This window comes from Geospiza fortis, unplaced genomic scaffold (assembly GCF_000277835.1).
Source record: "Geospiza fortis unplaced genomic scaffold, GeoFor_1.0 scaffold112, whole genome shotgun sequence".
Lineage (NCBI taxonomy): Eukaryota > Metazoa > Chordata > Aves > Passeriformes > Thraupidae > Geospiza > Geospiza fortis.
Genome location: NW_005054298.1, coordinates 16,746,945 through 16,759,854, shown reverse-complemented (window position 1 = coordinate 16,759,854; position 12,910 = coordinate 16,746,945). Strand labels below are relative to the sequence as shown.

The following is a 12,910-nucleotide window of genomic DNA, read 5'->3' as shown; positions in this document are numbered from 1 at the left end:
TTTTGCAGAGATTAGGTATAGCAATTCACCTAGTTATTATATTTTGTATTTAGTTCTAGATAAAGAAAGGGAAACTAATTTTGTGATTTTAAAATGGTCTTTTAAAGATTTTCCTTTCATTTTTTGAGACTTCTTTTCTGGTCTAACATAGGTCACTAGTAAAAAATACATATTATATATACTATTTTTATGGTATGTTAACTATCATAGTTCCTTAAACGGTGACATTTTAGTCTGTATTTTGCAGTACCTAGTACAGCAGTTGTCTTGGGCTCTCTACAAACTACCAGAAAAGAGGGAAGCAGATCTATAAGTACAGGAAAATTCTAAATGACTTTTTTGTTCTGTTCTGTTCTGTTTGAAGATGTGAAATTAACTTTTAGGTCACAGTGACTATTACACTTCCAAATATTTTTGTGTGTGTGTGTACACACATATATAGGAATCATACAATACTAGGAGAGCAATAAGAGATCTGTAAACATGACTAGAGGTTTAGGAAGTTGGATTTTGGGTTTGGTTTTTTTTTCACTAATAAAAAAGCAGCATTATTTTCTGGCTGTTGATAATATTCTCTTGGAAGTGGCTAATAGTTTTTAATAATTAGAAAGACTTGCTGAACAGCAGTTTGTTGCAGGGGGGTGCTCTGGCTCTTTTATGTCTTTTGGTGTTTTTTTAGGCCAACTGTCTTTCAGTAATGTTATAATGACCTTCTCTGCCCCTATGAAGGGGACAAAGGTGAATATATTCCATACACAGCATGTAAAAATTGGTACTTCCATCAGATGGATGTATAAACTGCTGAAGGTTACTGGAACAGCTGTCATTAGTGTTAACCTCCATCTCACTGTGCTCTCTTACACATCCAGGGAGTAATCCCAAGTGCTGAAGAAGGCTTGACTTCAGGCCAGGCCAGTTGAGCCACGCTCCCAGCAGGACGAAGCAGGTCCTAAACCTTTTGGGACTTCAGGGCCTGTGGCTCCACTTGGTTATGACACCTTTCACTGCACTGGGAATTTGCCAGCCCACCATACCTAAGGATTTTTTTTTTTAATCACTCTTGGGAGTAATTGCTGCTTTACTCTAGGGTGAGTATAGAATAACGTGAGTACTATTAACAGATCAACCTACAAGTGAAGCTTAAGAGTTAAATATTCCTGAATGGGCATCCTGGGATCTTGAATTAGAACCAGTGTTGAAAGATGTTTTATGTTTGATTGTATCAGTATGGCTTAGCAAGCCCCGGAGCAGCCCTTTTAGCCACAGTTCACAGCAATGCCAAAAGCAGTCTAATAGCAAATATGGGACTCCCAATAGACTACAACCAAGTGATACCCTAATTCCTGTGAGAACTTTCTTATAATCTAGAGCACAACCTCTCATCTTTATAGGTTTTTTTTAATACAAACAATTTAGCTATATGTAATTTATCATATAAGCAAACTTAAGGACAACTTACTTTTTATAAATGTGCATCGCAGTTTGAATAAATATCAGAATAAAAAGCTAGCAGAGATTGTGCTGTGATTGTTAATTATTTTCTTAATGAAGCTATGTTGATCATCAATTTTCGAAATAAGCAGTTGTCCTGAAATTTAGCAGTATTCTTTGAATGCTGCCATTGAAATGATCTGATGTGTAAAATTACTGCAAATTGTCCACCAGAGAGAGCTGTTGCAAAATTTTATTCCAACAGCTGTTGAAAACAATTGTTTCATTACCTTATTATGAATCAGGTACAGTATTTCCCTGGCCACAGAAAATTGTAGGCAGTAGTATCATTAAAGGGCAATTGGATATACCTAAGAAGGCATTTCTGTTTATTTAATTTAATTGGCATACAAATATTTAGAAACAAAAGAACACACACACAGAAATTCCACACAAACTGCTTCTCCTTATTCTATCAGACTATCAGGAATGGGAGAAATGCTTGAAATTTCACAGAGTGCCTTTGGAGGCTTTGCAGGTGTCAGGGAGGAGGTGCAGTACTGATGCCAGCTCTCTTAGCTGACAGAGGCTCCCTAGTGACTGCAGAGCAGAAATGAGACGCACAATGCACTGGCAGCCAGGATGTAACGTAGAAACCTGGTTTACTTCATTGCAAACAAATGGACAATATATATTGTACAATATATAATAAAAATACAGCTGATACAAGTGCCACTAATTAACAAAAAAACTAATATTAAGACTTAAAAATGCTCATTTTTGATATATATACACTGCAGTAATAAGCCACAATAAATACATCAAATTTCATATCATTCATAATAAATACGGAAAATATAAATACAGAAGAATACAGTTAATTTGAATAAATTATTACAACATAAGATCTAGGTTAAGTTCTGTTGATTATTATTGTAGCTTATATTACCCTTTGGCATCTTTGATGTTACAACTTATTTTAAAAAAGGAAATTAAGGAAATGTGTAGTTCATGAAGCTTAAAATTATTTCCATATACAGATTTTAAGATGAACTTTCTTTCCCTTTGCTTCTTCAAACAGTTTAAAAGCAGCAGTCCAAATAAATATCTTGCTTAACTGTTGAGACCTCCATAATTTTAGTATGCAAGATCATCTGTAATGGAAAATGTTAAGTACATAACAATTATTTTTCTCAGAAATTAGTCATGTTAGAAGTAATTTACAAATTTTAAACTAATGGCTGCAATTATGCATTTTTACTAGTCCCATCTTAATGGATTACCTGTCTGAAAGACAATCAACTTAAGTGCTTTTGAGTTTATGCCATGGTTTACTATTTACCACTTGCCAACAAAAATTTCAAAAGCAATTTTATATTCTTGTGGGGAAATATATATATGTATGTATACAGAGAGAGATGAACCTGCTAAAAGACAGGGATGGACTAGACAGTGTGAATGTTAATATAGTCTGTTAAAACACTTTAAACATACAAAAGGCAATGTGTTTTTTACACAATTTCTATTAGTTGGAGATTGTAACAAATCAAAAGAACCAACTGCCATGTTTTATGTTAACAGGTATTAACAAGTACATTTGTATTAATAATTTTATTTGTAAAAGGTTATTACACCAGAATGCAATGTAATTTAAAAAATCAACTTTACTAAGACAATATTACAGGCTGAGGATCTTAGGAACAGTTTTGTAATCTACAGATTTTGACTATTTTTGCACTGTTAAATGTCTAGCGCTTATTTGACATCAAACACATTTTAAACATATTTCACAAACTACATTTCAGACATATTTCCATAGAAGTGCCTACAATCAAGTCAGTTAAAAGAAGTGCCCAATTTTTAAGCCTTGTTTACATGGGCATTTGAGACCTGAAGTTGTGGTATTTGTGTGAAATGGCTTGGAAAAAACCAGCATGCTTGCTTCTGGTTTTAAGAGAACCAGCTGCCAGTGCACATCATGATCTTTTCAAGAAGATGAAAACTGGTGCTGAATCTATATCTGAGACTCACAAATGGTTCTTTACAGTGATTATTCCCCCATTACCCCAGCAAGGTTAACCTTCATCCAAAATCCAACCCAAAATTTCATTCTTAAGAATGTATTTTAGAAGTTTAAGATGGAGAAACCTAAAATAATTACCTGCCATAATGTACTAAGCCTCATTTGAAAATGCCAAGATAAAATGCTGATAAAAGGACATTTTGTCTTTGCTTTTAGCATCTCCTGCTAGCTGAGAAACTGGCTATATAAGAATAGGTGCCTGGGAGCAGAGTTAACTAAGATGATTTTGAACTTGTCTTTGAAACTGCCATCAGCAAAGAGTGACATAGTAGCAATGCTTCTAGGGTGCTGCTTTTTTGTTTTTTTACCCCATGGATTTGGATAAGTCTTTTATTTAATGGCCACCTGTATAACTCTGGTCTGGAAAAAATGCCAGTTCCTATTTCCACTGAGTTCATGTTTGGTTACAGTATATTAAATAACAGAAACAATATTTCAGTCTAACATGGGCAAGCTTGTAGTGAATGTCCATATACTTTACCATCCTTGCTCTGAAGAGATCGTAATTCACCTTTTTCCTTCTGTTGGTTTTTTTCTAATATGCTTTATTTTTCCCTTAATAGGAAAAATAATCCTTATCAATCTGCCTCTTGCCTTCATCTTTCTTTTCCTCTAAATTGTTCTTTCTATCCTCCCTGCACTCACTCAAGTGTTTGAAGACAAAGGATTATCTTGATCCTTTTATTAGAACAATGATGCACATTTGTATCTTCCACCATTTTCCCTATCAAGAAAAGCTAATCCCATCTTCATGGTATGTTGGAAAAGTGAACTTAGAGAAGAACATACATGAGAGACAAACTTTTTTTTTACTTGGGTCTATTGGACATTCATTCATGAAAGAGAAGTGTCATTGCTAAGCTCCATATTAAAATAATTGCGTTAATGAAGTACAAAATCTACCTTTAGACTTTTTTTTTGTTCCACCCCAAGCCTTGGATGAAGGACTACGATCTCAATTAAGAAGGTGCAACACAGAGCACCAAGAATATGGTTCTCCAGTCAGTGGGACCTTCAGAGGGGTGGGTGTCTGCCAACCTTAAAGACAGCAGTAGGGCAATATATATTTTAACTCTAGAATCACGGAATGGCCTGGTTAGGAAGGGATCTGAAAGACCATCTAGTGCCAGCCACTAGATCACATTGTTCAAAACCCCACCCAGCCTCGCTTTTCAAGATCTCATTCTCAGCACTAAGGACAGTAGAGTTGCCCTTTTGCTTGATTTTAATGAAAAGTCTTACTGTACAACCAATCTCCCAAACACCAAAAGGGAGGAAGGAACTAAAAAGAAATTACTAAGGCTGCAAAACAGGTGTTTCATAAAGTGGATATCCATATAAAGTAAAATCAGCTATTAGGGTAGCAGAAAAGTCCTCAAAGATGTCACAACTTTCCTCCTTAAGTGGAACCCATACTCTTGTTAGCCATAAAATTAAAAGCTGCATTGGATTTAGGGGAGGAAAGAGACAGTGAAAAGGAAAAACTTGTGAAGAACTCAAGTGTGTGTTCATTCAGATATCTTTAAAACTACACTGCACTTCTTCATCACTTCGCAGTATTTGTACTTTGGATTTGACACTTCTTGGAGAAAATGGACAATAGTTTGCACATGGACAATGATTACAGAGAATAGCAAAATCAGGAATATTAAAAAAACTTTGAAACACTGAAAAGGCAAATGATGAGATTTTTCATACCAAGGAACACGTAAGTGAACTAGACTCTGTTTTGAAAATAACAGCTTTCTACCATTTTAAAAAAATAGTAATCACATTTAGTATTTTAGAAATAAATTCTATAGAATATATTCTCTGAGTTAATTCTAGATTTTCAAAGTATTTTACATCAACTGTCCTGCAACCGTAATAAAGCAGATGACAGAATTACTCTTTAGTCTCAGCGGGAAAGCGTAACACCCCCAAATGCTTAAGGATTTTCCATATCATCCTCTTCTGTTCCTGACTGTTTCAGGAAATAAAACAACTGCCACAATGAACATCGGTTTATAAAACTCACCAGCTGTAACAGTGCCCTTATTTAACAAATGCCTTTTAAAAGGGTATCATGGGTCTGTCTTGCTTTATGTTTGAGTAGGAACACTGGCATTGCTACAGGAGCAGCCTAGACAAGGAGTTTCAACTGAGAGAATTCAGCGGGCAAAAGACGACAACATGCAGAGGAGCAAGAGCGCTTGTTGCTGCCACGTGTGGTGTTGCAGAAAACTACAATCTTGCTGCTCAAATGTTAAGCACTAGACAGGTAAACGTTGTGTATTCAACACAGTTTTTAGTCTAATTTTTCACTGTGAAATTTACTTTTTAACTTCTGCTCATTAATCCAGTCAAAGGAAAGGAGAGCTCATTTCAGCTGTTTTTCATGTTCGTGAAAAACTTCTCGTCACTTCTGAGCTGGGCTGGGCCTAATTTGGAAAATGGCATTGTCTGCAGTACAAATATTCCGTTATGATGCCACAACATGAGAATAAAATGGTATTTTGCCTGTTCTATAGAATTATGTTTTACCACAGTATCTCCAAGTACATTACAAACCAGAGCACAGAGAACATGACACAACAGGACAAAGGCAAAGTCTCCTCTGTCTGAGCCCAGTACTCTCTATCCAGTGTATCACATTTCTGTCAGGAACACCTGAACTAATAAAACCCTTTATACACACTCAGTTTTGCATACAAATACATGTATACAATCTTCAACAAAGCAGCTGTGTTTGTGAAGGTACTGCCTGGGAGGCAGGGAAAGCAACATGATCAGTTTATTAGCAGATTTACTGAAATAAAACAGCCAGATCAGGTCAGAAACCGGATCTGGCCTGGGACCAGTCAGCAGTCTAGTGAGTAACAGCACCACTAATATCACACAGGAGTCCTGCAGCACTTGGACCAAAGGCAGGAGCCCACTGTTAACAGAGCAGGGGAGCAGCTGAACCTTATCTATAGCAAGTGATAGTTACTATGGAGTGGAACCAATGGCCTTAAAATAAACAGATGTCAACTCAATTACGATTCACTAGCAGGAACTTATGCAAATGAAAAATTGTAAAGCTTTACAAATCTAGAATTTTCTAATCGAAGTGGCATGCAGCTCAACAAAGAATATTAGAAGCTCCTCCTGATCAGCTTTTAATTTTAAGAATGTTTCAATGGGCATGAGTTGGTGCTCTTAAGCAACAACTGCAATTGCTGTAATAGTGCCAACAAAATTCTAATTTCATGTCTAATATCAATTAAAGCTTTATATATATTTAACAATGCACCTTTTTCCAAGAGAGGTGAAGTTCACCTTATAGGCAAAAGGGCATCTGCTTTTAGGCGCTGTTCCAGTAATGGTCTCTGTGAAAATTCCAGTTTCTTTCAAAAAAGGGAAATGCCTTTGTTATGACTCATTTCTGTGAATGATGCAATATAATCACAAATATATACTGGGCTTCTTAGGAGTGTTTACCAGTAGCTAGATATCTTGGAAATGAAGCTGATAAAGACTATCAGTAATATAGATATTTTCACAAATAATATACTGTGTTGATACAGAAGCAAATACTGCTGGATATAATTTAGTAACATAATACTTTTATCACACAGAAACAGCCTACCCAAAATGAAAGGACTGGTTATCAACATGAATTTTAACCAGCTGGTAAATGACACACAGCATGTTAATACTTGTGTATACTAGCCCAGAAAATAACATGAAAATATTTTCCATCCCATGACTTAAGCCTGCTTTTCCTTAAATGAAGAGTATGCTTTTTTGTTCTAAAAAATAAATCAAAGTTTAAACAAGTGATGGGAAACTTGACTCTCACCTGATTTCTACATCCTACTGTAGATCAGAAATCTGTGCCAATGGAAATAGTAAATAACCATCACCTCAATATTTAAAGCTAGCTGAGAAGTATTTTATAAAGTTGATCACTTACTGTGCTTGCTGATATTATTAAAGATACTTTTCATGTGAAAGCACAGGGGCCAAGAAAATAATTTCTTATTGCTCAGTAAGGGCATGAATAACAAAGCAAAAGATTTAACTTTCCCCTGAGAGAAATACCCCAGTAAAGTGTGTGGTTCTCCAACACACTGAAGTTCAAGAGCCGCTACTGATCCTCATCTACAGTCCCAGCTCAAGCAGAAGAGATTTGTGCTTTTGCTGCTGGTGTTAAGGGAGTGCCTAATTTAAGCCTGCTGTTAAAGCAAGACCTCTATATATACAGAGACTTGTTATATTTGCCCTTAGAATAGCTTGAACAGAATAATTTATTCTTAAGTGAAGAACTTTAACCACTAGCACATTTCTCTTTAAAAATCACAGGTATTTGCTGTATGGCATTGGAGAACACAGGCACTTACCTGGCTACTCAGCCTTAGAGAAAGAGCCTAGAGTGGTCTGTGACTGCAAGGAACAGAGGCTGTGGAACTGCTGAGCCAGATAACCAACATGAGTGCGCTCTCCCAGGAGATGAAATACGTTGCAAGTTTGGAATCCAGTCCCTAGAGAACTAGACTTTTCAATGCAGTTCATATAAAACATGTAGGACTTCTTGTGGAAACAAGTAAATAAAAAATCTTTCCAGCTACTACATGGAGTAAAAATATTTTGCTAATTTAGCATAAATACGAGGAGTCACTTTGCCCAGATTTCATATAAAAACAATTAAGTTAGCTCTTTTTTTTGAAAAGCATATCTTACATTGGCAGTTCTTCTACTGAGTACTGTACATGATGTTTTAAAGAGCTTCTAACCAGAAGAATCACTGTTACAGAGATAAAATTTACACTGTGTTTACATGCACACTGTTAACCACCTAGATTTGACACAGATAAAAACTAAGATGCTGATCTGTATTTTGACAAACAAGACAGGCCTACATTTCAACTACTTGATGTATAATAAATGAAATCTCAGTATTAGAAGAACAAAAATGCTGAAATAGATTTTGAAGTCAAAATAAGGCAGTGCAGAATTACCAGTGCAGAGAAAAGCGGATTCCTATGCCTCCTTTTCTAAACAAAAGCAAGACTGTTTCATAAATTAAAGATAGTTTCATTCCCATTTAAAAACAAGTGGATCACAATGTAATGGATATCCATATGATGCACATGTTCTTTTGCTTGCAGACTTTTGCAGATACAAAATTTCTGAAGCTATTTTTCCTCACTGAATGGACTGTTTCCTAATAAGACCAAATGGTACTAAATTTGAGATACAATCAGAAGTTCACAAAAGCCAGTCATATATAATAAAAATTTAGGCAATCTAAACACTTCCACATTTTTTCCCATGCTTTATTTAAAGTTTGATCAGTAAGGCTCTGCTTTTATAAATTGCATACTGACATATTCATAAACTGGCTTGGGAGAAACGTACAGGTTTTGTTACAGTGATTTTTAAGCTCTTACATTGCCTCAGGGTCTGGAGCTATGGCATTTCTCAGAAGAGGTTCACAGTTCCTGCAGTTCGTACAGTACTGCAAAGTGGCACTAAAGTGCGTAAGGATCTGAATGGTGGCTGGGCTGAAGGTGCTGTGTGAGCTTAAGCTACTGCTTTGCCATTATATACAAGATCATTCTTCTTTGGGGAGGGGGTACTAGTTCTGGAATGCCACTGATTTTAGTTTTAAATGGAGGATTGTCTACCTTTCTCTATTCTAGAAGATGTAAATGCCCCCTTTCTGACTCTTCTGTTTGTCAAGAACAGTAAAAGAGAAAAATAGTACACTCTAAAAATGTTTCAAGATGATTTATCAGAAATAGTATTAGGAAAAAATAAGGAAGAATACAAGGTACTCCAGATGAAAAGTGGCCATGCTCTTTGTAAGTAACTATGGATCTTCTGCTCAAATGAACATGCTGTTCATTTTTATCAAAACATGAATCTTAAACTACCATAAATAAAATACAAACAGTACAGAACAATTAAAACTTTTTTTTTTGTACAGTAGTTATTTTTACATTAAACTTACCATCTTTTCAGATATGTTGAAAATTAGGACTCTAAACATGATTATTTCAAAGTATCATTTTTAACAATCTTGCACAGGCCCGACAGTCAAAAACATGAAGTTTTGATTCAGATAGCTTGGCAGGTTTCACATACGTTCACAGGTAGGCTACTTTGAAATATGTTGGGTGTGTTTTTTACTTATCTGTTTTATTTTTATCAAAAAAAGGGGTTGATTATTTTTATTTAAATCTTTACATGAACTGGTTTTGTGCAATACCACTGCCAGTGTAGCTTGAGAAAACAAAATGTGTCTGGAACATTGACTATAGTCCAAGTATTGTCTACCTCTTAGAAAAGTAAGTTTCTAGGAAAATCCAATTGGAGTGAATTTTAACACAGGAAGTCAGTCCTAGAATAATTTAATTTTAAACAGGCACCGTCTCTACCACTGGTGATTTGATGCACTCTTCGTGCAGTCTGCTCTTCTCTGGGATGTTTAGTGAATTCTCAGCAGGGTGCTCCTGCACATGACTGTCACCATTCAAAGCTGAGACAAAGCCATCTTGAGAAGGACCTTTCAAGTATGAGTGAAATTCCACTGGTGGGTGACTCGGCCTATGCTCAGTGTATAAACTGTTACAGGGAGCACTGCCATCCCCTTCCGAAGATGAGCAGCAAACAATCACTGAGGGGTTTGCAGAAGGGTAATGAGGGCTGCTAAAAGTTTCCTCTGATGGCCGTGTGTAGTCAACAAACTGTTCTGAAGTCATGTTGTAAGGCACCAGAGAAAGACTACCATTCTTGACAGCATCCCTTTCTGAGTAAGTCTCACCCATCTGGTTAGCAGTGCCAGCAACGTGGTTCTCTATTTGGTAATACAGAGTTGAAGAGTTAGTATAGTATGAGGCATTTTTAGAGTGGTTTTCATGCACAGCAGTTCCATCAGAGTAGCAAAGGACAGAAGGAAGAGGCACCATATCAGCATGGGAGCTCATACTTTCTACAAAATCATCTGCTTTTTCTTCCTCCTCATCTTCCTCCTCATCTTCCTCTTCCTCTTCGTCATCATCTGATTCACTAGGGGCTAAACTCTGTGTACTAGAATCTGTAACTCCACTACAAAAGCTACTCCCATCTTCCTCTTCCTCCTCTTCCCCTGGGCAGTCCAAGTCCTCGGCTGACTGGGAATGCATAACTGTAGCCGGGGGTTCGGTTTCAATCTCAAAATTTTCTGCAATCGAATATTCAACTGGATGGGGTCCTGGACTCATGGAACTACTGTGTGCACTTATCTCAGTGTGACAGCCATTGAGTGCTGGAACTTGCTGCTCTCTATTTTTCTCCAATTCAAGTTTCATTATCGTGTGCAAAAAGTGAGTCCGTACACGGATAGGGTTAAATTCGATTCTACCTGCTGTATTGCTACACCCTTCTTTAGTGCAACCACATGGAAAAGACATACGATCCACCTTTTAAAAAAGAGAATACAGATTAACAAGTAGGAAGCAAAAGCCTGGTGACATGACAGAGCCTAGACAGCCTAGAGAAATACAAAGGTGAAGTGGAATTCACCTTGAGAAATGCTGGTAGAATAAGTCAAAGCTAGCAATCATTCAGGGAGTCAGCCCTGGAGTTTAGCAGTACTGAGAGAACAGTAAGGGGCCTGGACATGCTCCACTATTGCAGAGAAGGGAAAATTGATTCTGTTCCATAGGTAAAAGTATTACACGTTGGAACAAAAAATAGGTAGCTTTTCAATTTCTTGATCTGCTATAGCTTTACTGCATTTTGTGCTCAAATCCAGGCAAAGTGTTACCAGAAACACCTTAAAATTTGGTAAAAATCATTGAAACTAGACACCCATTGAAACAAAATTAATGTTGTACAGAAACCTTTATAAAGTTTCCAATGGGGACACCTGATCTCAGAAAACAGTAACAAAAACTCAAGTGCATTTTCAAAGGTAATCCAGCCAATTCTAGATGCAATATTGTAAACTCAACAGACCAGGCACAGAACTTCTACATCTAATATCTTAAAATTTTGAATCCATGTGTTGGCAAGTTTGATTAGACAGCCTAAGGTCTGTGACTTTCACCTGCGCTGTAACGCCGAAACATCAAATATGCGCAGGAGAACCACACAACACAATCCAGTACATCTTCCCCACATGTGGAGATGAAAACACCAACAGCAAAGTGAGTATATTATTTAAATAGCAGAGAAGGTTTAGCTTGGCTTCATGAGATGATGAAAAATGCATTCAGGAAGAAAACTCAGCTGCACAACAGCAACTCAGCAGAACTAGCAGAATTATCTTTTAGGGAACATTGTGGGACATGTACAGCTGACACTATGCAAATGTACAATATGAAATACCTCTTCAGTCTGCAGAGGAAAAACCTGCTATATTAGCAGATACCTTTTTACTGCCTACATGCAAATTTATCATGCTCAGACTTTAAGTATCATGCATGTTACATAAAGGACAGCATTGCAAAATGTCATTTAGTGTTTCCTATAGAATTTGGACTATAATTCACATTTGGAGTGTCTGCTAATTGTTTCTAAAATAAAAGGTAATATCCCTTCTGAAATCTGCAGGCTACTTATTCTTCTGTTGTCTGCATCTGCCTATTTAGATAAAGGCCTAAAAGGAGTATGAGGAGCAGAATACTTGTGTAAGAACAAAAAAATCCCCTAAGCCATGTATGTGCCTAAAACCATACTGAAGATATTCTGGGAGATTGCACTGATTGCCCACTATATAGCCTTAAAACAGAGCATTAACAAACAGGTTGGACATCCACCAGTGTTATTGCCCAGTACTTAATTTCCAACAGTTATAACCTCAAGAACAGAAAGTACACACACGTGCACAGACGCACAACCCTCCCCCTCCCCAGACAATTAAATAATGACAATAATGTAGACATTTACCTGACATTTTATGCCTGCAAGACTACAGGTGCAAGTTTCTGGGTCACAGAAGACACGGCAGTCACAGCCACAATCCTCTCTGGACAGGCGGATGGCTCGCAGCTCGTGCTTTTCTTCCACGTCAATCTTCTTCACTCCAGAAGCTCGCAGCAGTGCCCGCCGCTTTTTTGTAGGCAGGGGTTGGAGAAAGAAGTACTCATCTACTTCAGTGTTGTCTAGATCAATATCATCATCAGAAATGTCATCCAGAGTCAGTGTATTGGCTTCCTCAGATTCTACCGTACCGTTCTTGGTCATCTGTTGCACAAAACAATTAATGAAGTCCTTAAACGATGCTCACACGTACGTCATGTCATAGATGGCAATATGTGAAATCATTACCAATTGCAAAAAAGCTGCATGTAAAAATGCTGCACGACTGCCAGGAAGTTCCAGAAAATGATCACAGGTAGGGTGACCAAGCATTTCTTTCACATTTAGAATATGAATTAAAACCAC

The 12,910-nt window shown here is 37.0% G+C and overlaps 1 protein-coding gene across 5 annotated transcripts in view; it reads right to left on the bottom strand.

Annotated features, from left to right (window-relative positions):
- Positions 1–1,803: 1,803 nt before the first annotated feature.
- CSRNP3 (cysteine and serine rich nuclear protein 3) overlaps positions 1,804–12,910 on the bottom strand; it is a 65,396-nt gene continuing 54,289 nt past the window's right edge. For 4 of the 5 annotated variants that reach the window (XM_005415825.3, XM_031058548.1, XM_031058540.1 and 1 more), the window contains exons 4-5: positions 12,413–12,709; positions 1,804–10,941 (exon numbers count right to left, since the gene is read on the bottom strand). In XM_005415825.3, the coding sequence (XP_005415882.2) occupies positions 9,898–10,941; positions 12,413–12,709 (1,341 nt within the window). In that variant the 3' untranslated portion in view covers positions 1,804–9,897. The remainder of the gene's footprint in view (positions 10,942–12,412; positions 12,710–12,910) is intronic. The other variant, XR_004081918.1, reaches the window with a different exon arrangement.